Consider the following 25,711-nt stretch of genomic DNA (forward strand, 5'->3'; position numbering starts at 1 on the left):
CAATTTTAGCAAATGAGGGAGGAAAATAAGTAATAAACAACACCCAATCAGGCCCTATGAGGTGACATTCTCAACTGATTACTTGACTAGCTTTTAGGTATTTGACTATCCTTCCACCACAGAATTTTTTTTTTTTAAATTCAATTTATATGCCGCCCTTCTCCGGAGACTCAGGGCAGCTTCCAATGCGTTAAGCAATAGCCTTCATACTTTTGTATATTTATACAAAGTCAGCTTATTGCCCCCACAAACTGGGTCCTCAATTTACCTACCTTAGAAAGGATGGAAGGCTGAGTCAACCTTGAGCCTGGTGAGATTCGAATTTACAGTAATTGCAGACAACTGCTGTTAATCACAATGCTATCAGTCTGCTGAGCCACCAGGCTCTTCTTTCTTAAACATTAGAAAACAGATCTGCCACCAGTCTAGTTCTTACTGGTCTATTCTTCTTTTGTTGAACCCGTCCAACTTAAAAGCATATCGTCATAAGCCACACGTCTGATTTGGGAACAAGATATCTTAAGGATCGCCTTTCCGAAAGATGGATTATATAGATTTAGCATGCTAATATGCTGATTATGCAAAACATCCTGAGGGTGTATTGTCAGCAGATCTAGCACTTATTTGTTTTTAGTTCATGGAGTAATATAAAAAGACGTTAGCATTCTAGCAAATGATCACATAAGGCAATTGAGTAGCAGGAGAGAAAAAGTTTCAGCTTCTCTCAATATATTGGGGGGCAGAAAATCAGAGGATACTAAAACAGGACAATGGACATAGGGGCATTTTTGTTTCTTTTTCTGCTTGCTCTGCTAATTCTTCTCTCCTTGAAACAACTTTGGATAAGAAGACACTTCCCTCCCGGACCACTGTCTCTTCCCCTCATTGGAAACATGTGGGCTTTTGGAGTTACACTTCATAAAGACACTTTCTCTAAGGTATTTCTTAATATTGATTAAGAATGGGAGGAATTGTATATTATTTTCCTTGTACCAGGGGTGAAATGCAGGGGTGAAATGCTCTCGGTTCAGACCGGATCACCCGATCCGGAAGCGATGGCAGCGGGTGGTTTGGAGAACCAGTAGCAAAAATCCCTGCACCCCGCCATGCCCAGCTGAGCCGCGCAATCATCAGAGGCATTTTTTTTAATTTTAATTTTTTATTTATTTCTTTATTTTTAATTTTTATTTCGTTAAAAAAGAAAAACAAACAAGTACAAATATGACAATACACAACATACACAACAAATAAACATAAATCAAGTCTTACGACTTGTATTTTGGATAGTCACATTGGTAAAGTATATTTCTCTATATATACAATATTTCTACACCTTTAATTATATAACGATATTTTGAATTCTCTTTTTAATTTATTGTTTTCTTAGTTGGTACTCAATTCCTGTCTAATTAGTCCATTTCCTTCAGTGTGATCCTATTTTTGTTTTATTTTCCTTTTCTCCAGCCAATCATACCATTTTTGCCATACCAGGTAGTAATCTGTTTCCTCTTTTTATTGCATTTCTTTCATGAGTTTATCCATCTCTGCGCACTCCATCACTTTTAATATTATTTTATCTTCTGATGGTGTGTTTTCCAATTTCCAGCTTTGTGCAAAAATGATTCTTGCTGCTGTTAAGATGTGGATAATTAAATATTTTATTTCCTTTTCATAATGTGTTGTGAATATTCCTAATAGATAAGTTTCTGGTTTCATTGGTATTCTCTGACTAGTAATTTCTTCTATTTGATTTTTAACCATTTTCCAGAACTGTTTCGCTTTATGGCAGGATCACCACATGTGATAGTACGTTCCTTTTTGTGTTTTACATTTCCAACAGTCTGAAGAGGTGTTAGGAAACATTTTTGCTTGGTGCGCAGCAAAAGCTGCAGATGGCTTGGTGGTGCCATCTGTAGAACATTTTATAGATGTTTTCCTTGTAGGGTACAGACATTGTTAATTTACTATTTACTTTCCATAATTTTTCCCATTTATCTAATTCGATACTATAACCAAAATTTTTCGCCCATGTTATCATATTTTCCTTAACCAGCTCCTCTTCCAATTTATAATTTAATAGTTATTTATAAATTTTAGTTATTAGTTCGTTTAGTTATGAATTAGATTTTCTCCAATCAATGTCTGTACCCTGTTCTTTCAGTTCTTCTTGTGTTCTTAATTCTCCTTTACTGTTCAACAATTCCTTGTAGGTTCTCATTTTATTCATGTCCATTGTGTTGGGGTATATTTGTGCTTCCATTGTTGAGAGCCATTCTGGAATCTTATCATAATGGTTTTGTCTAATTTCTCGCCAAATCTTTAAGAGTGTTTCTCTAATAATATGTCTCCGGAAGTATCCATAGTGTCTATTTCTTTCCTCCCATAAAAATGCGTGCCACCCTTTCAATAGATCAAAACCTTCTGGTGTTAATATCCGTTTATTTTTAAGTTCTATCCAATCCCTTATCCAGATGAGTGATGTTGCTTTGTGGTATATTTGTCAGTCTGGTAGTCTTAGTCTGCCTTTCTCTCATGTGTCTTGGAGATGTTTTAATTTAATTCTTGCCTTCTTTCCTTGCCAAACATAGTCTGCTATCATTTTGTTGAAATCTTTGAAGAAAGCTCTTTCCTGGGTTTATCAGAATTACCTGGAATAGATATAATATTCTTGATAAGACATTCATCTTAATGGAAGCAATTTTGCCTAGAAATGATAGCTGTAATTTGCTCCATATTTCTATGTCTTTTTTTATTTGTTTAGCCAATTTGTTGTAGTTATCTTCCTATTGCTGAATGCACTGTAAGCCGCCCTGAGTCTCCGGAGAAGGGCAGCATATAAATCAAATTTAAAAAAAAAAAAAGTGTTGATGTTTTGTTGTCCTCCAATTCTCTTCCTTGTGTATTCGTGAGGTTCTTCGTTAATATTTTTGTTTTTTGTTTGTTAATTTTGAGTCCGGCTGCATTTTTTAAAAACATTAAAAATGTTTTTAAAAGAAAAAAAAAAGCCTTTGACAATCAAGCAACTCAGCTGGGATCATCAGAGGCTTTTAAAAACATTTTTTTACAACCCCCCACCACCAAGCCATGCCCACAGAACCGGTAGTAACAAATTTTACATTTCACCACTGGCCAATAGGGTTTTGCTACTAAAATAACCCAGTAACGTATTAATATTGAAAATAATTTAATAAATAGAGAGTGATTGCTTAAGCAAATTAACCTGTTCTCTATTATCATTCCAGAATGAGCGTAACTTCCATAAATTTATTTATCATATTTATATATTTATAAATGCAGATTCTATCTAAATTTTAGGAAAAAATCTAAATGATAAAGGCAGTTTAACAGTGGAACCAATCACCAGAAGCAGTCGGCTTCCTTTTTAAAGATGTGTTCATGAAGAGGTTGAATAAACATCTGTGGAGAATTTCTTTATTTTGAATCCTGAATTTAGCAGGATATTCACCTCGATGGCCTCAGTGATTCCTTCCAGATCAATAAATGTAGGATGGTGGTAGTACGGTGATGATGTGTATATTCTGATTTTGGCTGAAATATTTCCCACCAGCAAGCGACCTATGTTGCAACAGTAAGAATAAGCTAAATGTAAAGCGAATTATAAACTTCATTTCAGTCTGTTATAAAACCATCTTCCGTTTGATATGCTCCCTGTTTTATTTCTTAATATAATGGCGGAATCTTAAGGAGAAAACAAAATTGCCAACAATGGAAAGCTTGAATGTGAGACTACTTCTCTGAGCTGAAGAACAGAAAAGGCCTGGTAGTGACGTAGTAACTTAAAATCATATGTTTTATTTTATTGTCATATTTTTTCTCCCAATTCTCTTCGCAGCTGGCCAAGCAGTATGGAAATATGTACACTTTGTGGTTAGGGAACGAACCCTTAGTGGTGCTGTCTGGATTCAAAACTGTGAAAGAATGTTTTTCTGAGCAGTCAAAATTATCTGATAGAAAACCAAGTGCTTTAATTATGGTTCTTGGAAAAGGAAGAGGTAAGTTGCAAAAAATAACGAATTACACTGCTCTTTCCACCAGAGGAATCCTATTTGATAGATAGATAGATGGATAATTTTATTTCTATACCGCCCCTCTCCCGAAGGACTTGGGGCGGTGCACAGCCAAGTAAAAACACAATACAAATCCCAATTAAATTTAAAAATTATTAAAATTATTACATTTACGGCCAAGATTCGTTAAAAACCCCAAAATTTTAAACTCCGAATTTAAAACTCCTTTACAAAGATAGCCCTGCCTGTCAGAAGAACAGGGTCTTGAGGGCACAGCGAAAAACTCGGAAGTCAGAGATAGTGCGTATTTCCGGGGGCAGTTCGTTCCAAAGGGTAGGAGCTCCCACAGAGAAGGCTCTTCCCCTGGGTGTCACCAGCCGACAAAGTTTGGCCGATGGCACCCTGAGGAGTTCCTCTCTGTGGGAGCGAACTGGTCGGTGGGAGGCTATCGGTGGCAGAAGGCGGTCTCGTAAGTACCCAGGTCCTGAGCGATGGAGCGCTTTAGAGGTGGTAACCAACACCTTGAATCGCACCCGGAAGACCACTGGGAGCCAGTGCAGCTCACGCAGGAGAGGTGTTACATGAGCGCAACGAGTTGCACCCATAATCACCCGCGTGGCGGGTGATGAGGTTTACTACATAGATTCTAGCAAAAAGGATGAACTATTTCTAAATTGAGATAGTATCCTTCACCAATTTCTAGAAACAACATTTCTATGAATTTACCAGGCACTGAAATCACTATATAAATCCAATAAATAATAATATCTAGGGCAGGGGTCTGCAACCTTTAATACTCAAAGAGCCATTTGGACCTGTTTCCCACAGAAAAAAAAAAACCACTGGGAGCCACAAAACCTGGGTGGGCGTGGCCAACTCGATGTCACTCACTCCCATCCAGTCACATGATCCCCCCAGCCATGCCTACCTAGGTTTTGTGGCTCCCAGTGTTTTCTTCTCTGTGGGAAACAGGTATCTCTCTGTCTCTGTCTCTGTCTCTGTCTCTCTTATCTTTCTCTCTCTCTCTCCCTTTCTGTTTCTCTCTGTCTCTGTCTCCCTCTCCCTTTCCCTCTCCCTCCCTCTCTCTCTCTCCCTCTCCCTCCCTCCCCCCCTTTGAAAATCATAAAAAAGAGTCAGTGGCATCTGACTATATATAGTCAGCAAGTACAGGGGCACTTTGCTCCCGCTTTGGAATATGGAACGAGTCTCCATCCCCCACCGTCACCCTTACCTTCTCAGTCCAGGCAAGGAGCGACTGGGAGGGGAGGGTGAAGGGCAGGGCCAGTGAGTGGTGGGTTCAGCCAACAGGGAGCCATAGCAGGGGGATGAAAGAGCCATATGCGGCTCCGGAGCCACAGGTTGCCGACACCCAATCTAGGGCATTGTCTCAATGTATTTGTATTAACTTATTTGCTGGGTATACATTATGGATTCAAAAGTCTTAATTTATTGTCTGCTAGCACACCAAAGAAAGCAAGTAATATATCCCATTTTTAGATCAATATAGTGTTGTCAGCTGCATAACACAATTAACCAGTGAATAACAAGATTTCAGACTTAATCTGCCCCAAGGGGAAGCAGGGTCCTTCTTTGGCAGTAAATTGAATATTTAGTCAGAGCTAACAGAATATCCACCTTTTCTGTTCAGTGGGACTGTGAGAAAAATAAACCTCTCAGATAAGGATGAGGAGACCATGAACAATAAAAAGCATATTTTATTTAAAAGAGATATATATATATATATATATATATATATATATATATATATATATATATATATATATCTCACAAGCTTTTGTAAAAGGGTTCTCCAAGAAAAGAGAGAGAACGTTATACAGGTTTAAACATGGTTTAAATACATTTTCAAACAAACAGCAAAACAATTAAACGTCCGATATCATTGGTTTATTGGACGTTACATAAGTTCTTGGCTATTCCGCAACATATTCCCGAATCAGAAATCCCCTATGGAAATACCCTTACCACATGCCTTCATAACAATACAATTAATGAGAACATGGCAGCTTCCTTCCTTCTACTATTAAATTAGCCTCGGTCAGCCTGAGCTGACTTGGAATGTACTAATCAAGTTTATGGTTTTATTTTTCCCAGAAAAGGCGTCATACATAATTCCCTATCTTAATGTCTTACCCCGATGGTTAGCTTAAGTTATGAAAAGTGTAAATATGGAGTCACTAAGGCTCTATTCTTTACAGGAATAATTCTATTTCTCTCAGGGACAGGTCAGGGAAAACCGAAAAACTTTGTCAGCCTCAAGGGCTTGGCTCCAAATTTTTTGCCTTATTAGGGATTAAAAATTGTGGGCTACACTGTATAGATAATTGTGGACTATTGACTGGCATATTTTTCTCTGTTTCTATGTAATCCTCATTGACCCAAACTGGGACGCAATAATCACTTTACAGGTGTCTTAATAAAGAAACTCAAACTCAGATCTTTATTGCTCTGATTCTACTACAGTTTGATGAACGTCAGTCAGCAATTTCTAAGCCAGTCATATCTGGAGAGCTATTACAATTTTGCTCCCTGTTTGGAAGGGAGACAAAAGGAACAAATTGATCGTTCTGTACTCATTAGTAGAATGTAAACTTCAATCTTAGAGTAAAAGCCTCGGGGCTCACGCGGAGTGGGAATGGTGCCTTGTGTAAACTACACCAACCAGTTCCAGCCTGAGGCATCTCAATAGGGGCCTTGTGCCAACTGGCACAGCCAGATCTTCTGAATATTTCTGAAGGCCATGTTGAAAAAGGCTCTTCTAAGCCTTGCCAGGTGGAATTCCTTGGCTGGCGGGATCCGCAGTAGATTTTATCTGCCAGATTGTGTGGCATTTGATATCAGCTCACCTGCATCTTCTCTACGAAGCAATTTTCTCTGTGAACCTGAACTAATAACCACACTTAATCCCTGTCAAAAACATGAATATAATGTCTTTTTCTGGCTCTCTGTATGACTATACACCTAAGCGTACAACGAGAGGCTATGTCTGAAAGTAGATTCATCACGCTATCCTTTTTCTCTCTTTCATGGGAACATTTACTTTCTTTGTGCTCAGCCAATAACTCTGTTGAGGAACTGTCAGTTAAAGGAGGTTTTATAACATTAAGAGAAAGAAGTTTTATCTGTAGGAAAGCCATGAAGTCTGTAAAGAAATTAGTACCAAGGTAGCTACACGTGTCCTGGCAAATAGATGGGGAAGAAATGGAGGTAGTGACAGATTTTATCTTCCTGGGCTCCAAGATCACTGCAGATGGAAACTGCAGCCAAGAAATTAAAATATGCTTGCTCCTGGGGAGGAAAGCTATGGCAAATCTAGACAGCATACTAAAAAGCAGAGACATCATCCTGCCAACAAAAGTGCATATAGTCAAGGCTATGGTTTTCCCAGTTGCAATGTATGGCTGTGAAAGTTGGACCATAAGGAAGGCTGAGCACCAAAGAATTGAGGCCTTTGAACTATGGTGCTGGAGAAGACTCCTGTGAGTCCCTTGGACTGCAAGGCAATCAAACCGGTCAGTCCTAGAGGAGCTCAACCCTGACTGCTATTTAGAAGGCCAGATCCTGAAGATGAAACTCAAATACTTTGGTTACCTAATGAGAAGGAAGGACTCACTGGAGAAGAGCCTAATGCTGGGAATGATGGAGGGCAAAAGAAGAAGGGGACGGCAGAGAATGAGGTGGCTGGATGGAGTCACTGAAGCAGTAGGCATGAGCTTAAATGGATTCCAGAGGATGGTAGAGGACAGGAAGGCCTGGATGAATGTTGTGAATGGGGTCACGGTAGGTCGGATATGACTTTGCAACTAACAACATCAAAGCTACACATGACTAGGAAATGTATCAAGAGAAATTGTGCATGCCTAAATAAATTTAAGAGGGAAGCTCCTGAGATTAGCAACAAAGAGGTGGAATTGCCAACTCTTTATGTCTGTTCCACTGCTTCTTCTGCTGAGTAGATTATAATATGCTAAAAGTGTGCCTGCAAACACTTTTGCAACACACTGTCTTCCTACTCCATTTATCATTACGTAACTCCCTTCATGTCTTGAAGGGATCTTTGTCACTTTAATCCCTAACTTCCTTGTAGTCAGAAAGTTATGCGGTACTGAGAGGCAGTACTTCTGAAGTAGGGGTGGGTTCTAAATTTTTTTACTACCGGTTCTGTGGGCGTGCCTTATTTTGTGGGCGTGGCTCGATGGTCATGTGACAATTCTTTAGGATTTAGCAGAGGTATTGGTCTACCAGGCTTTTAACTGCTTGCAGAGCTGTACTGGTCTACCCATTTATTTTTGCAGGCACCGGTCTACTCATTTGTTTTTGGAGGCACCGGTCTACCACCAAACTGCCTTTTACCACTGATCAGCTGTAGGGTGGCCCTTTGAAGCCCCGTGGCAAGAGTTTAAACAGTTTTTCCTTATAGCTCATCAGCTGGGACTCAGGAGGCAGCAATAGATTGGGGGTGGGGGCAAATAAAAGATAAGAATAATGCGGGGGGGGGGGCAGAACTGGTTCGGTGACATCATATCGTCACCGCTACCAGCTCGGCAGAACCGGGAGGAACCAGGAGGAACCCACCACTGTTCTGAAGTCACATACTATCTAAAACGGTTGCATTAAACAACTATTTATCTTATATTACTGAAAGACAAGAAGGGCCTTTTAGTGAGTTTCTTAAACATTTAATAATCAGTTAATAATCACATAACATAATGCTAGATTTCTTTCATTTGTCAACAACAGTAGGATTCATAAGAACTGAAAGAACAGGAATCTCTGAAGGGAGATCTCTAGAAAATGTGGCTTTTCCTATGTAGTCAATCTAAACTTTTTTAAACTTGAATTTTATTAGTAATAGTTTCTCTCTGAATGTTGATGGCCTCAGGTATTGTATCTTCAAATGGTCACACCTGGAAGCAGCAACGACACATTGGTAATGTCTGCTTGCGGTTGCTGGGAACGGGGGAAAAAAACATTGAGCACCAAATTGAAGATCTAGCCAAGCAGCTTGTAGAAATTTTTGCACATACAAAAGGTAAGTAATATTTGTAGTGAAAGGGCTCAGAGGGCAAATAAGGTGTACTGGAAAAGAAAGCAAGATTGAGCTCACTCATGCTGGGAGGGATAGCATACACAGAGTGAAATATGTTCAGTAGCCAACTAAAAAAACAGAATTCCTTTTTTTTTTTAAACAAACAATTCATAATTAATCAGTGTAATCTCTGGGTACAAAATTTTTGTGTCGTCATATTCAACATTTATTATCATTTTCTTAGTACATATTTATCTTTCTTTTTACATTTAAATTTAATATATTGCAACATATTTTCCCATGTTTCTTATTTTTACATTGTCTATTACCTATATTCAGTCTCTATCCATTGATAAAATTGCCCCCATATGTTGTAATACTCCGATTCTTCCTTCCCTCTGATTGCTAATGTTAATCTACTCATTTCTGCACATTCTAATATTTTCTTAATCAGTTCTCCCTTTGTAGGAATTTTTTTCTGCTTTCCAATTTTGTGCAAATGCCATTCTTGCTGCGGTTATTACATACAGTATATAATCAAATATGTATTTTCTTTACTGAATTTCTCTGGTAAGATACCCAACATTCTTTTTTTTATTTTTAAATGGAGCCTGAGATCAAAAGAATAAACAGAGAACAGTCATAAATGGCATATCGGTTCAAGAAGCTGAATTGTGAAATATAAAAACAGCAGCATCAGTAGCAGTAGCTTCTTAAATTTCATGCAAGTAGACGAGCAATATCATAAACTCAGTTGGTCCATCTTTCTTTCCTATTTTTTGTCTGGACTTTGTAATCTGAAAACCAGACTGTTTTAAGTTGCAACATTTGTTGTAGAGCATTATTATTATATTATTTTTATTTATTAGATTTCTATACTGCCCTACTCCCGAAGGACTCAGGGCGGTGCACAGCCAAACAATAAAAACACATACAATACAAAATTTAAAAAATAGAATAAAATCAAATTAAATAATTTTGGCCCCGACAAATTTAAAACCCCACACTTTTAAAACCAATTTAAAATTGAATATATAAATGCTAAAAGATATTTAAAATTTTAAAAATCTTTTATAAAAGAGGGGGAAAATTAGGCCAGGCCGGCCTGGTGAAATAGTAAGGTCTTTAAGGCGCGGCGGAAGGTGTGCAGATCCGGGATCCTCCGTATCTCTGGGGGGAGCTCGTTCCAGATAGTAGGTGCCCCCACAGAGAAGGCTCTCCTCCTGGGGGCCGCCAGTCGGCATTGTTTGGCTGACGGCACCCGGAGGAGCCCCTCTCTATGGGAGCGTACCGGCCGGTGGGAGGCTATTGGTGGTAGTAGGCGGTCCCGCAAGTACCCGGGTCCTAAGCCATGGAGCGCCTAAGCCATTAGAACCAGTGTACCTTGTAAGATCCAAATATGTCATTTTTCCCTTTTCTTTTAACCTCGCCCCATTCATAAGTTCACTCACCAGGCAGTCAAATTTCACAGCTACTCTGAAGATCTCTAAAGGTTTTACATAATTGTAATTCCATGTATTCAAGAGAGTGGAGTTTGGTCAAACCCAGTGTCCACTAATGGGCTTTGCTGAGGCTGCAAGCTTGATCTTCCTTCCTTGGGTCCTGGTGTTCTACTCATGAGGTAACTTCAGGATCCCTCCAGTTTCTGTTGGTTTGCTTGTGATGATCTACCATCCAAGATGCACATGAGTTATGTCTTCAGCTTTTCTTTGTCCAGAAAACTCTGCAGGTCATTCATCTTTTCTCATCCACAGCGTTGTCTCTGTTCTTTGGATACGCATTAGTCTGCTATTTTCTCCATGCCTTGTGTTCTGAACTTACAGGACGTTTTGTGTGTGTGTGTGTGTGTGTGTGATTGTGTATTAGAACACCATCTTGCCATATCATGTGATGGCATATTATTATTATTTTCTGAACTCTGAGAAGATGGATAGGATAGTATCCTTTCTCACTTGTAGTGTTGACCACTGATTTTGATGTTACAAGGTCTGGGTGGAGATGTGACTAGCTGGATCTATGAGACTGTTAATGCCTCCCTGTGTGATGGGAAATTGCCAGCAGTTCTGAAGGAGTGTTTTGAAAAAAAACCATTTGTGGATTCTGCAAGCCTAGATAACTATTCTCCACCATCCCCTTTTGGGAAAGTCAGTCTAGGAGATTCGGGACACGAGAACCATTTGGATTTCTGAAATAATTTACTGTTAGTAGAGCAAAGGAATAAAACCTTGAAAACCCATCAGCATATTTCTGTAGCTCAGCTTCTACCTAATGTAATTTATTCAGAATTACTCTGAGCTGCTTTTTCATACTTTCCCCCTTTCTCTGTAGTAAGGGAATTGTTTCTGTAACTGGCTTCCTGCCTTCTGCAGTGCCTTCTCTCCCCTCTCCCTGTGTTCCCAGAGACTCTCAACACACTTTCGTCTCACAATTTCTCCCCTTACACTTAGCTTTTCAACCCACTACAGATTAGACAGAGAGCCATGACCACCACCAAGAAAAGGCTGGCATCTTCTGAGGTCAAGAGGCAAGTCTAGCTTTAAAAGAACTGAAGAACCAGACTCTCATTCTCCTGTTCAATAGCTGAGTATGAAATCACATCTTGTTGTGACTCCGACCCCCCTAACAGAGGGAGAGGACTCAGAAGGTGAAGGAGAGGATTTGGCAAGGTGTCCCTCTCCAGGACCCTCCTCTCTGGCAATGCCTCAGGTTTCCTCTGAAGGCCAAGAGATATGCCAGGAGCAAGGACTTCAGAGCAGCCGCAGATAGAGAGCGAGGGGGATGAGTTTTGGCTGGATCCCAGACAGCGTCAGAAGGATAAGCGTGTGCAGCAGAGAAAGAGGCGTGGGCAGGCCAGAGATTGAGCTGAGTCACTGGACCACACCCCACAAGGGATAAAAGGGTGTGTGTCGGCTATTCAGGCTTTGTGACAGACAGACAAGCTCGGAAGTCATATCATGTTTCTAGAACCTGTTAGAATTTCTTTTTGGATTTCTTCGGACTGGACTTTGACAATCCTTTGCTTTGTGGAGTTAATTTGGTATATCAGACTAAGGAGAAAAAACCTCCCTTAGTGAGTAAAATCTCTTGGCAGGCAGTTCATGGGTCACTGCCAAGACTGTTATCTTAAAGGAATTCCTGACTGTTTGATTCATTAACTCCTGGCTGTCTGTTTGTTTGTGTGCGTGTGGTTCTGTGGGCGTGGCTTGGTGGGCATGGCATGGCTTGGTGGGTGTGGCTTGATGGGCATGGCATGGGAAGGATACTGTAAAATCTCCATTCCCACCCCACTCCAGAGGAAGGTTACTGCAAAATCCCCATTTCCTCCTGATCAGCTGGGACTCAGGAGGCAGAGAATAGATGTGGGCGGGGCCAGTCAGAATTTTTCTATCGGTTCTCCGAACTACTCAAAAGTTCCGCTACCGGTTCTCCAGAATTGGTCAGAACCTGCTGAAACCCACCTCTGGTGCAAGGGAAGCAAAATATGTCTTTTCCTTTTCAATCAAAGGCTGATGAAGCAGAACATAGTTCAGAAAGACAATGCATGTCTAGAAATTTCAGGTGAGAGTGAAAATTGGTGTATTTAATTTGATTTTCCATAAAAAATAAATTGCCAAAAGATCCCAATATTCCTGAAATCCCACTACAAGTTTTCAGTATTAACAGAAGAAATCTAATTATTCTTAATGTCTTTTTATCTTCAGGGCAGCCTTTTGATCCTTCATTGCCATTGATCAACTCAGTTGCTAATGTGATGTGTAGTTTGAGCTTTGGGCACCAGTTTGATCTTGAAGATAAAAACTTCCAGAAGTTAGTTGAAGAAGCTAACGTCATTGAAAAAAGATCTGGAGGATTTTTTCATCTGGTGAGTTATCTTGCCTATTGAAGTAACCAGACCAAACCATTCCCATTTTGAAAAACTTTTGACTGCATCACACAAAACTTATCCTGCTACTTTTTAAACCCATATTTTAGATTTTCAGCGTATTTTGAAGATAAATTAAATCAGAGCTTGGAATTCACAAAACAAATTACGCCTTAAGAAATCTAGCCAAATTTTCTATGTTGTATCAATATACAATTACAGTATTTCTATATATATATATATATTTAATTTGATTTATATGCCGCCCTTCTCCGGAGACTCAGGGCGGCTTACAGTGCGTTAAGCAATAGCCTTCATACTTTTGTATATTTATACAAAGTCAGCTTATTGCCCCCACAAACTGGGTCCTCAATTTACCTACCTTAGAAAGGATGGAAGGCTGAGTCAACCTTGAGCCTGGCGAGATTCGATCTTACTTTAATTGCAGACAGCTGGTGTTAAATTACAGAGCTCTGTCTGTTGAGCTATCCAGGCTCAATATGTGTCTAGCGACCTGGTGTCAGATCCCTGACGTGATACTGCCATTCATATGGAGGGAGGCGGGAGCATGGGGATAAGCTGTATTTTATAACTTTTTTCCTGGCACCTAAGCGCCCTGCAATATTCTCACCTTTTGGGAATGAAATAAGGGGGGAGGGCCATGTGGGTTGTGTCAGTTGGTTGAAAGTGGAAGAAAACCACTTATCTGGCTATCAGAATGGCCGTTACGATAAACATCTCCACCCCTGTAGATTGGCTGAAATCCGCATTCGAATTGGAGGGATGGATTCTAGAGCCCTATTTCTAACTGTGCAGTTTGGGGGGCGGGGATTTAGAGTCTGCTTTCTTTCTTTCTTTCTTTCTTTCTTTCTTTCTTTCTTTATTTATTTATTTATTTATTTATTTATTTATTTATTTATTTATTTATTTATTTGTTTCCATTTCTATACCGCCCTTCTCCAAATAGGACTCAGGGCGGTGCACAGCCAAAGTAAAAACAGAGCATACAAAATTTAAAAAAACAGTATTAAAATAATTAAATATTTTGGCCGTAAATTAAAACAACCCAATTTAAAATCAATTTAAAATTTAACTCAAGCCAGCCCAGATAGTTGAAATAAATAGGTTTTCAGGGCCTGACGAAAAATCCGGAGGTCTGTTATTGTACGTAACTCTGGGGAAAGGTTGTTCCAGAGGGTGGGCGCCGTCACAGAGAAGGCTCTCCCCCTGGGGGTCGCCAGCCGACATTGTCTGGTGGATGGCACCCTGAGGAGGCCCACTCTGTGGGAGCGTACTGGCCGGTGGGAGGCTATTGGTGGCAGAAGGCAGTCTCGTAAGTACCCCGGCCCTAAGCCATGGAGCACTTTAAAGGTGGTCACCAACACCTTGAAGCGCACCCGGAAGACCACCGGGAGCCAGTGCAGCTCGCGCAGGAGAGGTGTCACATGGGAGCGCCTCGTCGCCCCCATAATCCCCCGCGCAGCCGCGTTCTGGACCAGCTGGAGCCTCCGGGTGCACCCCAGGGGGAGCCCCATGTAGAGAGCGTTGCAGTAGTCCAGGCGGGACTACTTTGCCTGGTTTGCTATCACTTCTTCTCAATAAAAGATTCCTTTTGAAATACTATGTTTCAAGAGTCTATACCAGGGGTGAAATGCTCCCAGTTTGCACCGGCTTGGGCAAGTAGGTAGCGACGGTGGCGGGCAGTTCGGAGAACCAGTAACAAAAATCCCTGCCCACGCCCCCACGCCCAGCTAAATCGTCTGATCATCAGAGCCTTTTTTTCTTTTAAATGGCTCTGAGAGCCCAGCTCTGACGATCCCAGCTCTGACAATCTCAGCTGTTGCCTGCTAATCGGTAGCAAAAATCCCTCCCCCTTCCCCCCCTCAGCTTGCTTACCTTAGCTGCTGATCGCAACGCCTTGCTGTAATCTCTGCAATCCATTGCATCAGCAAGCAACTGAATTTCTCTGCCTGCAATCAAGCAGGCAGAGAGTTGTGGACTTCAACTCTCTGCCTGCTTGATTGCTTGATGGTTGAAGGTTGAAGTCCACAAGTCTTAAAGTTGCCAAGGTTGGAGACCCCTGTTCTATTGGGTAAGTTTTTTTCCCCTTTGGGAGCTTTAAAAAAAATAGTTAATTGGGGTTTTTTTTTAGTTGTTCTTTTTTTAGACCTAGCCATTTAAAGTTTAGGAGGTTTTAAATTTAGCTGCTTTTATATAAAAATAAAATAAAATAATATTTGTGCAGCTTTCTGAGATTTTGTGTATTTCTGTAGTGTTTCACTCTAACTACACAAACACACAAAATCTCACAAAGCTGTATGTGGAATTTTGTGTTCGTAAAGTATGAAAGTTGGTTTTTTGGACTTTTTGTGGCTGTGTGAGGTCCCTGCTTGTTGCAGTCTATACTTTCTTGGGAAAGGAGGAAAGGCAGATCCTTACACCTGGTTATCTTTCTGACCAGCTGCTCAGAGTAGAATTTGTCCAGCCCCTGGGAGTTGATGGGGAGACCATATCATGGGTGTCAATGTCTAGGGACAGTCAATGAGAGAAGAGCTTGGATGAAGAATTTGGAATTGTCAGCTGCTTAATATATTGAAACTTTGTAAAGTCTTTGTGCTTCTGAAGAGCAAAAGGCTAAAAAGCAAATAGATAACTTCAGTGTAATCAAATCATGGTAATCATGACATATGAATTCTGCCACTAGGTTTATTTTATTTATTTTATTTTGTTGAGTACATATTAGATAATATATATAAGGATAAGCATGAATTGAATACATAAAATGAATACTAATTAAAGGGAACATTAGGACAGAGACGGTAGGCATACTGGTGCTCTTATGCACGCCCCTTACAGACTTCTTAGGAATGGGGTGAGGTCTATAGTAGACAATCTAAGGTTAAAGTTTTGTGGGTTTGGGGAAGAAACCACAGAGTCAGGTAGTGCATTCCAGGTGTTCACAACTTTGTTAGTGAAGTCGTATTTTCTGCAATCAAGTTTGGATCGGTTTACTATGAGTTTGTCTATTGTGTACTCGTGTATTGTTGTGGTTGAAGCTGAAGTAGTCATTGACAGGTAGGTAGGACATTGTAGCAGATGATTTTATGAGCTATGCTTAGGTCAGACCGAAGGAGGCCTAGTTCTAAATTGTCTAAACCCAGAATTTCAATTCTGGTGGCATAAGGTATTATTTTGCAAGCAGAGGAGTGGAGGACTCTTCTTGTGAAATATTTCTGGACGTGCTCAATTGTATTAATGTCCGATATGCAGTGTGGGTTCCAGACAGATGAGCTGTATTCGAGAATTGGTCTAGGAAATGTTTTGTATGCTCTGGTTAGTTGTGTAATTTTTTTTTAAAAAAAATTAAAATATTTTATTATAACACAATAAAACAATAACATTGGTTAGTAATGTAATATTACCGGAGAAGAAGCTTATTAAGTTCTTTTAGATAGCAATGAAATTTTGCTTTCTTTCTTTCTTTTTTAGATGTTTGAGGCAGTCCCATGGTTGATGAAACGTCTTCCAGGGCCCCATCAGAAGGTGTTGAATGCTGCAGAGTTTATCCTTTCATTCGCAAGACAGCAAATAGAGAAGCACAGACAGCATTATTCCCTGCATGAACCAGAGGATTTCATAGATTACTACCTCCTTGAAATGGAAAAGGTATTCTGTGTATTTCTTTCTTTTATATCTGTTCAATTAAAATACATGCCACAATGATGTAGGCATTCAGAATCATGCAGTTGTTAAATATAGTCAGAAGATATGTAACTGGGATGATGAGATTGGTATGTCTGTTTTAGCTCAGTTTAGCTCAGATTGATGGTTTAGAGCAGGACTGTCAAACTCCCGGCCCGTGGGCCAGATGCGTCATGCGCTGGCCATGGCCATGCCTGGTTTAGCGAAGGGGGAAAAAGTCCCAATATGTCACATGATGCCGCCGTGACAATGTGAGTTTGACACCCCTGGTTTAGAGTTTATGCTCTGCAAAACAGGTGTAACTTTCACTACCTAACAATGAATTTACCAAACCCCTCTGCCATCAACTTGAGATCCAACAGAAGCATTAGCCACAACAGAGGTGGGTTTCAGCAGGTTCTGACCAGTTCTGGAAAACCGGTAGCAGAAATTTTGAGTAGTTCGGAGAACCAGTAGTAAAAATTCTGACTGGCCCCATCCCCATCTATTATCTGCCTCTCAAGTCCCAGCTGATCGGGAGGAAATGGGGATTTTGTAATAAATCCCCTGGATTGGGGAGGGAATGGAGATTTTACAGTATTTTTCCCCTGGAGTGGGCCACGCGCATGCACTTCTGCGCACTCACAGAAGCGTTCTGATGACGTCGGGGTCGGTGGGGGGAGCCTCCCGCTGATTTTCCTACCGGTTCTATAGTACCAGTGTGAACCCGGGGGCAACCCACCACTGCTTCAAGCCCATAGATTATCTACACACTAGAAACCAGTTAATTAAAAACGAAAGGGATTACAAAAGCCTGATTAAAATGAGAAAAACAATAGTTTTGCTTAGGCAAGTTTAGACAAATTTTTCCAAACTAGAAGGAATGTGCAGAGACTGTGCAGGAAATATGCATTGTAGAGAATAAGATTTCGCTTGCTAATAACACTAGAAAATCTGGAAGATAGCTGAGTATTTATCCTAAATTAATTTTCTTTTTTAAACATCAGAGCAAGAATGACTCCAACTCTACTTATAATGAAGAAAACCTGGCTTGTTGTCTTCTTGATCTTTTTATCGCTGGAACAAACACAACCATCTCTAGTCTGAATTGGGCACTACTCACCTTGGTAAATCATCCAGAAATCCAAGGTGAGAAAATTTTTTGGAAGTAGGAGCAAGGACTAGTCTCAGGCTCTAAAGCACACATGATTTCTTTGATATCTATTGAATGATAAACTTAAATTATTCTTCAATTTTCCTGTGTTGATTCAGTAGCTCAGCAGAGTAAAAGAAACCAGAGACTGTAAATATACTTTTTCAATACCTATAATCCAATGTTGAAAGCAGTTCAATTCTGAAAGATGTAATGAACTTGAAATGCAGATCTCTCTATTTTAGATTCTCTTTATACTTTACATAAATGACCTTTGCGATCATATTATAAGCATCTTTGCTGATGACGTAAAACGATTCAACACCATCGACAATGCTGCTACCCTACAAAGCAACCTTGACTATGTGTCAGAATGGTCAAACATTTGGCAACTCCAAATCTCAGCCAACAAATGCCTTACACAATGGCAAAAAACAAAACAAAACAGAACACCAAATGCAAGCTGGGTGGATATGACCTCGTAGACGACCCTCACTCTGTCAAGGACTTTGGAGTACTCATCTCAAATGATCTAAGCGCCAGAGCTCACTTTAACAGCATTGCAAAAAGGCATCAAGAGTATTAACCTAATCTTGTGAAGTTTCTTCTCCGGTTACATTGTACTGCTAACTAGGGCATACAAAACATTTGCTAGACCAATTCTTGAATACAGCTCATCTGTCTGGAATCCGCACTGTATATTGGACATTAATACAATTGAGCGAGTCCAGAGGTATTTCACGAGAAGAGTACTCCACCCCTCCGCTCACAACAGAATACTTTATGCCACCAGGCTTGAAATGTTGGGCTTAGACAACCTAGAACTATGCCGCCTATGGTCTGACCTAAGTGTAGTACACAAAATTATCTGCTACAACGTCAATGACTACTTCAGCTTCAACCGCAACAATAAATGAGCTCACAATAGATACAAACTCAAGGTAAACCGCTCCAGACTTGATTGCAGAAAATATGACTTCAGCAACAAAGTGGTCAATGCCTGGAATGCACTACCTGACTCTGTGGTTACTTCCACAAACCCCCAAAACTTTAACCTTAAACTGTTTACTGTTGACCTCACCCCATTCCTAAGAGGTCTGTAAGAGGTGTGCATAAGTGCACCAGCGTGCCTACAATCCCTGTCCTAGTGTCCTCATTTATTTGTACCCATTTGCTGTGTTCATATCCATGAACTCCTGGGAAATAAGTACTGGGTCTGTGAAGGATTAGTTAATTGTTATTCAACCTGATGTATCATTCAAAACAGATTTCCCTTCTTTCCTTCCAGAAAAAATCCACAAGGAGATTGAAGATGTCTTTGGTTCCTCTGGATCAATCTCCTATCAAGATCGAAAGGCGCTGCCTTATACCAATGCTGTCATTCATGAGATTCTGCGTGCAAAGTATAACATATTAATAGCCCTTCCCAGACAGAGCACAAAAAATATGAAGATGGGAAATTTCCATATTCCAAAGGTAGAAAAAAACGTGAACAGACCACACCTCAATATTGCAATGAAGATGGAGAAACACAAGATAGTACTTGCAGAAATGACTCTGCTCGGGACTTCCCCATGGACAGTGCAATATCAAATAGGAAAAATAATATAAATAAGATATACTGACGTAGGCTTTAATGGCCAGTATCTGTTGGGCATCAGGGTTTAGTGACCATAGCTTAGACAACAGATTTCCTGACATTTTGCCAGCAACTGTGGCTATGGCTAGGATTGTGGAGGATATATGATGGCAGAAATATTGCATTAATGTAGAAACAAAGGAACAAAATGAGTTTTATTAAATAATTCCAATCATGTTTTAAAAACTTATTTGTACAATATGTGCATTTCCCACCAATAGCAGTCTATCCATACCAGGGATGGGTTCTACTTACCTTTACTACCGGTTTGCAATGGGGCCGCGCGCAGAAGCGTTCTGATGACGTCAGGGTCGATGGGCGGAGCCTCCCACTGTTTTTACGACCGGTTCTATAGAACCGGTCTGAACCAGAGGCAACCCACCACTGATCCATACATTAAATTATTCCTAGCCTTTCTCTCTGATGACAGGATAGGTCCCACTCTTAGTTTCTATGCTTTTCTTGGAATTGTCAATCCATTTACAGGTCAGTCTTAGCACCTGGTGACTACAGGGACAAATCCATGAAGGGTTTTTTTTGGCAACATCTTCAGAAGTGTTTCGCCAGGTCGCTCCTCAAGGATGTTTTGGATTTATGTAATCTAGGCCTGAGCCAAGTCTCCTAGCTGGTTTTCATGCCTAAAGGAGGGGATCTCCCCATTGCTGACTCAGCACCTTTAACTAGATACCACATGGGCTCCCTATCTGCTTCTCCTCCAGTTCCCTTGTTCTGCTGGAATGTAATTTGAGAGGAGATGCATTGCCATGCTGTAATCCTCCCAGGGACAAGTTAGAATAGTAAAAAATATATGAAACTCCCTCTTTCTTTTTAGAGGGGGTGGGTGGGGAGAAGCCAAACTTCAGATCAGTTATTGCCTTCCAAAGGAGCTTGCAGAAGGGGGAAAAAACATAGTGGGTAGATAAAGATATGCTCCAAGAAATGTTTTCCACAAATATATTCAACTACTCCTGCTATGAAACAGCCCTGTTTTAGCCTATTTTTTCCCTCTTTTAGGGAACAATTATTCTTCCAGATCTACGCTCTGTTCTTCTAGATCCTGAAGAATGGGAGACACCTGAAGAATTCAACCCAAATCACTTTTTAGATAAAGACGGGAATTTTAGGTTTCGAGAAGCATTTCTTCCATTTGGAGTAGGTAAGTCAAATTATTCAAGTTTGTAATTTAAAGATTTCTTTCTTGCTTGTGGGTTTCAAGCCTGTCAATCTGTTTTTCGGGCAAGTTCTTCTTTTCATCGGTTCACCATTATTTTATTTATTTATTTTATTTATTTTATTTTGTAGCGTACATATTAGATAATATATATAAGTATAAGCATGAACTAAATACATAAAATGAATACAAATAAAGGGAACATTAGAACAGGGACGGTAGGCACGCTGGTGCTCTTATGCACGCCCCTTACAGACCTCTTAGGAATGGGGTGAAATCGACAGTAGACAGTCTAAGGTTAAAGTTTTGGGGATTTGGGGAAGAAACCACAGAGTCAGGTAGTGCATTCCAGGCGTTGATCACTCCATTGCTGAAGTCGTATTTTCTGCAATCGAGTTTGGAGCGGATCACTTTAAGTTTGTATCTATTGTGTGCTCGTGTATTGTTGTGGTTGAAGCTGAAGTACTCATTGACAGGTAGGGCATTGTAGCGGATAATTTTATGAGCTACGCTTAGGTCAGACCGAAGGCGGCCTAGTTCTAAGTTTTCTAAGCCCAGAATTTCAAGTCAGGTGGCATAAGGTCTTTTATTGCAAGCAGAGGAGTGGAGGACTCTTCTTGTGAAATATCTCTGGATATGGGGAGTCTTAGTTAGACAAAGAAATTAGTTTTCCCACCCTTCCTCTTTGTATTCCCTTGCTTTTAAAACAGGTTCTTTTCAGGTTAAAAGAAAATTTTCTCATCATTCTAAAAAGTTTCCTCCCCACAGATAAAATCTGATTGCTTGGGTGGAAGAATTGAGCTTGTCTTGTCAATGTTGGTAGGGATGATGTTTTCCCCTTGGTAGTTCCTTGATTAGGATATTATTTATTTATTGCTTGATTGTTTGTCTGGGGTAGCTCCTGGTGTTAATCCCTGCTTATCTGGGTGTTGATTGCTGACAAGATGATGCTTTGGTCTATCTGTTTCCTTTAATGGTCCCTTTTGAATGGTGTGGAAATGTTTTTTATCCCTCTGTGCCTGTTGATGTGTCTGAGTACCAAGCTTCCATGACTTCTCTAGCATTTTTGGATTTAGCTTGGTCTTGGATGCTCACAATTTCCCTGTTAAACTATGTTTAGGTCTGCCCGTGTGTTGTGAAATTAAGCAGTTTTCATTGTGTCTTGTAATTATTAGTAGGTGTTCATGGATGTGCTCAGTTGTCTTCTGCCTGTTTGCTATTTATATATCTGCCTCTTATGTATTTTACCCAATAGACAATAATGCCTGCTGCTCATATGTCAGATATTGCCTGCATATGATGCACCAGAGATTAGAAGGGGTTAAGTCTTTACAGACATCACATGTTTTTTTTTTTTAATTTGATTTATATGCCGCCCTTCTCCGAAGACTCAGGGCGGCTTACAATGTGCTCAGCAATAGCCTTCATCCTTTTGTATATTTATACAAAGTCAGCTTATTGCCCCCACAAACTGGGTCCTCATTTCACCTACCTTAGAAAGGATGGAAGGCTGAGTCAACCTTGAGCCTTGGCGAGAGTTGAACCCTGCAGTAATTGCAGGTAGCTGGTCTTAATAACCAGCTTAATAACAGGGTGCCTTAAACCCCTGTACTACCAAGGCTCTTGTGACTATATGTGACTATATCAGCCAATGAACTCTCTTATTGGACTCTTACCTAGAAACCACTTGGATATCTTCCCCCTTTTTCTCTCTCTCTCATCTATCTCTCAGCGAGACAACACGTGAACTTCTCTCTCCTCTCAACATCTGAGTCATACAGTTAGGGTAAAAAAATGTAACAGGACACCCTGTTCATTATCGTATGCATGTATATATTTGTAAATAATAAAAACAACCTTTTGAACCTGAAGCTGTATTGACCAAATAACTTCTTCATAGAACCAAATGAGCACGACCATCAATGTATATCTGATATCATATGTTATTTTACATAAGAAACTTCTAGATGTCCAAATGTCTCCTTACATACAGGTGGCAGATAGATAAAAAAAAATCATTCTTCTTTCTGATTTGGATTATATTCTGTGGAAGTCCGGGGGGGGGAGGGGTGGGTTAGGGCGGGTTAGGGAGGGTTGGGGGGGGGTTAGGGAGGGTTAGGGAGGTTAGGGAGGTTAGGGAGGGTTGCGGGGGGAATGGGGAGAAAATGTAATTGTAAAACTTTTCCAATAATAAAAAAAAAGAATAAAAAGAAAAAAAAATCATTCTTAAGATCAGTTAAAAACGACTCCCGTCCATCACTTTACTTTGCCACACATTGTAAAAGGGGGAAAGCCTCCTTAGCAATTAATTGGGAGCTGTATATGTCCTTCTGGAACCGATTACTGCCCACTTTCTTCTCTTCCCATGTCTTTTCTATAGGACGGCGAATCTGCTTGGCAGAAAAACTGGCCAGATTTGAGATCTTCATCTTCCTAATCAATTTACTGAGGGCCTTCAGGTTCCAGCTGCCTGAAGGAATGAAAGAGATTGATGAAACACCTGTAGCATCTATGGTGCTGCACCCACAACCTTATAAAATCTGTGCTGTTCCCCACCGTGCATCATTGTAAAATGTAAAATGTATTATAAAGCTTTCCTTCTTAATTGGATATCTTGTCGTGAATTTCATTCAGCTTACTCTGTTCTAAAGCTTCTTTAGTCTTCTTCTTTCTTCTTCTTTATTCTAATTAAGATTGGTTAATGCTAGAGCCAGATTCAAAGATAAGTTTGACAATATCTTTAAAATAAAGAAGACAATGCCATAACTTTGTATGGGAGGATAGCAGGAAAGACCCTCTCTGATGAATCCATCTTTTTTTCCCCCTCTTTCTATTTAGTCATTTAATTCTTGTCTTTGTCTTATTTCCTTTCAAAATAATACGGTAATAAAAAGAACCCCACCTTAACAGCAGATCAAGTTAAAAAACTTTTACTTTCTGTAAAAATAAAGTATTTTGCATCCAATTTACTTGTCTGCAATTTTGTTTGCTTTTCTCTAGGAAAAAAAAAGACGGGTTGCATATTCAATTGCCAAAGGAAAAGAGAAGAGTACATTTATAAGGCTTAGGGCCTGGTAATTTACCGGACCGCTTGCTGCCACAAACGGCCTCCCACCGGCCGGTACGCTCTCACAGAGAGGGACTCCTCTGGGTGCCGTCGGCCAAACAATGTCGGCTGGCGGCCCCCAGGGGGAGAGCCTTCTCTGTGGGGGCACCTACTATCTGGAACGAGCTCCCCCCAGAGATATGGCAGATCCCGGATCTACGCACCTTCCACCGCGCTCTCAAGACCTTTTTATTTCACCAGGCTGGTCTGGCTTAACCTCTCCCATTTTCTTTTTAATGTAAATTTTAATGTAAATTTTAATTTGTTCTTAACCTGGGGTTTTAAATTTGTCTTGGGCTAAATTGATCTAATTCGATTTTACTTCTGCTCTTAAATTTTTGTATTCTATGTGTTTTATCTTGTGCCTGTTCACCGCTCTGAGTCCTTCGGGAGTAGGGCGGTATACAAATTAAATAAAATGAAAAATGAAATGAAAATGAAAATATAATTTTTTATTTATCATGTTCCTTCAAAAGGCAAATATGGGCCTTTCCTGGCAAAGTGTACTTTCACTAAGCAGCAACCATCACCTAGGTCTTTCCACATATTTTGTACTAGCATTCTCACCGACCCATTGCCCTCTTCCATAATGTTTTTTATTCCTCGATCTATGCTTCAGCTCTGGGTTTCCCTGGAATTTTCCCATCTATGTCTTATCCTGGCCCAACCTTGCTTTATTCCTTAAACACAAAGAATTGATCAAAGCTGCGCAGTCAAATAAAAAATACACACGACAGCAAAGTAAAATGTAATTTAATATTTTACATATTATTATAATATATTTGATGTTTTGAATTTTAAGTAAAGTTTTGAAGTGATTATTTTAATACGTGTTAAAATGTTTGTAAGAAAATATATAATTTAATTGTAATTTTTTTTAATTTTTTTTTACTATTTAACCCCCCACCCCCTGCTTGTCTGCTATTTTTTGGAAGCAGACCTGGCAACCCTAGGGGTGGGAATGGAGATTTTGCAGTATCCTTCCCTGCCATGCCCACCAAGCCACGCCCATAGAACCCGTAGGGAAAAATTTTAGATTTCACCCCTGAACTAGTATTTTGCAAGCATAGCCCTTTTTTTATCTATTGCCTTGGCATTAAGGAATGTCCCCTTAACAGGGCCTCTTTCTAAGGGGCCTTAAACAAAAGAAGATCTATTCTAACACAGCATTGTTACATATTGATATGCTTCAGCATGTCTTTTCTCCAACTGTCTTAAAGCAGAATAATGTCTAACAAATTTAACAGAGTAACACAGCTGGAAGAGACCCTGCAGGTCATTCAGTCCAACCCCCTGCCTAAACAAAATTGAATCTTCACTTATATGCATTTCTAACCTATATACCTACATACTATTTTATTTTTGAATTTTCTTATATCCTACATCAGTGACCATATTGAATGCTTGCAGCTGTATTTGACCGTTTCCATGCACATCCCATCATCCTGAAAATAAATTATCTGCAAAGACATCATCCTTATATCTTCTAGGAGCCTTGGTGGCTCAGCAGACTAAAGCACTGTTAAGTAACACCAGCTGCCTGCAATTACTGCAAGTTCAAATCTCACCAGGCTCAAGGTTGACTCAGCCTTCCATCCTTTCGAGGCAGGTAAAATGAGGACTTGGTTTGTGGGGGCAAGAAGCTGGCTTTGTATAAAAAAGAACACCGCTTGGGGGGGCCGAAAGCCCTACTAAGCAGGTATATTGGGGTGATCCACCCTGGATCACCCCAATGATGCCCTTGAAGTGATGTCCCGGTGCCTAGAGGCTGTGCGGATCTGGATGGAGAGAAACAGACTCAGACTCAACCCATCCAAGACCGAGTGGCTGTGGTTTCCGACGTCCCGATATAGTCAGTTGGTGCCATCACTGACTATTGGGGGCGAGTCGTTGGCCCCCACAGATAGGGCTTGCAACGTGTGTGTCCTTCTGGACTCATGGCTGTCTTTAGAAGAGCATTTGACAGCTGTGGCCGGGAGGATGTTTTATCAGGTCCGCCTAATTCGCCAGTTGTGTCCCTTTCT

The 25,711-nt window shown here is 40.3% G+C and overlaps 1 protein-coding gene across 2 annotated transcripts; it reads left to right on the forward strand.

Moving 5' to 3' along the window:
* The first annotated feature begins 770 nt into the window (after positions 1–770).
* Positions 771–24,118, forward strand: LOC117660239 (cytochrome P450 2J5-like). 2 transcript variants are annotated; one of them, XM_087872401.1, is made up of 10 exons: positions 771–938; positions 3,854–4,013; positions 8,929–9,078; positions 12,777–12,937; positions 16,427–16,603; positions 17,626–17,767; positions 19,060–19,247; positions 20,425–20,566; positions 22,962–23,155; positions 23,582–24,118. In XM_087872401.1, the coding sequence occupies exons 1-9, from the start codon at positions 771–773 to the stop codon at positions 23,150–23,152; spliced, it is 1,479 nt and encodes a 492-aa protein (XP_087728527.1). In that variant the 3' UTR covers positions 23,153–23,155; positions 23,582–24,118. The 2 variants fall into 2 exon arrangements, with proteins under 2 accessions (XP_087728527.1, XP_034264192.2); XM_034408301.2 differs by lacking the exon at positions 23,582–24,118 and having other exon boundaries at positions 22,962–23,546.
* The last annotated feature ends 1,593 nt before the right edge of the window (positions 24,119–25,711 follow it).

Source organism: Pantherophis guttatus, chromosome 6 (genome assembly GCF_059756535.1).
Source record: "Pantherophis guttatus breed Tessera chromosome 6, ASM5975653v1, whole genome shotgun sequence".
Taxonomy (NCBI): Eukaryota; Metazoa; Chordata; class Lepidosauria; order Squamata; family Colubridae; genus Pantherophis; species Pantherophis guttatus.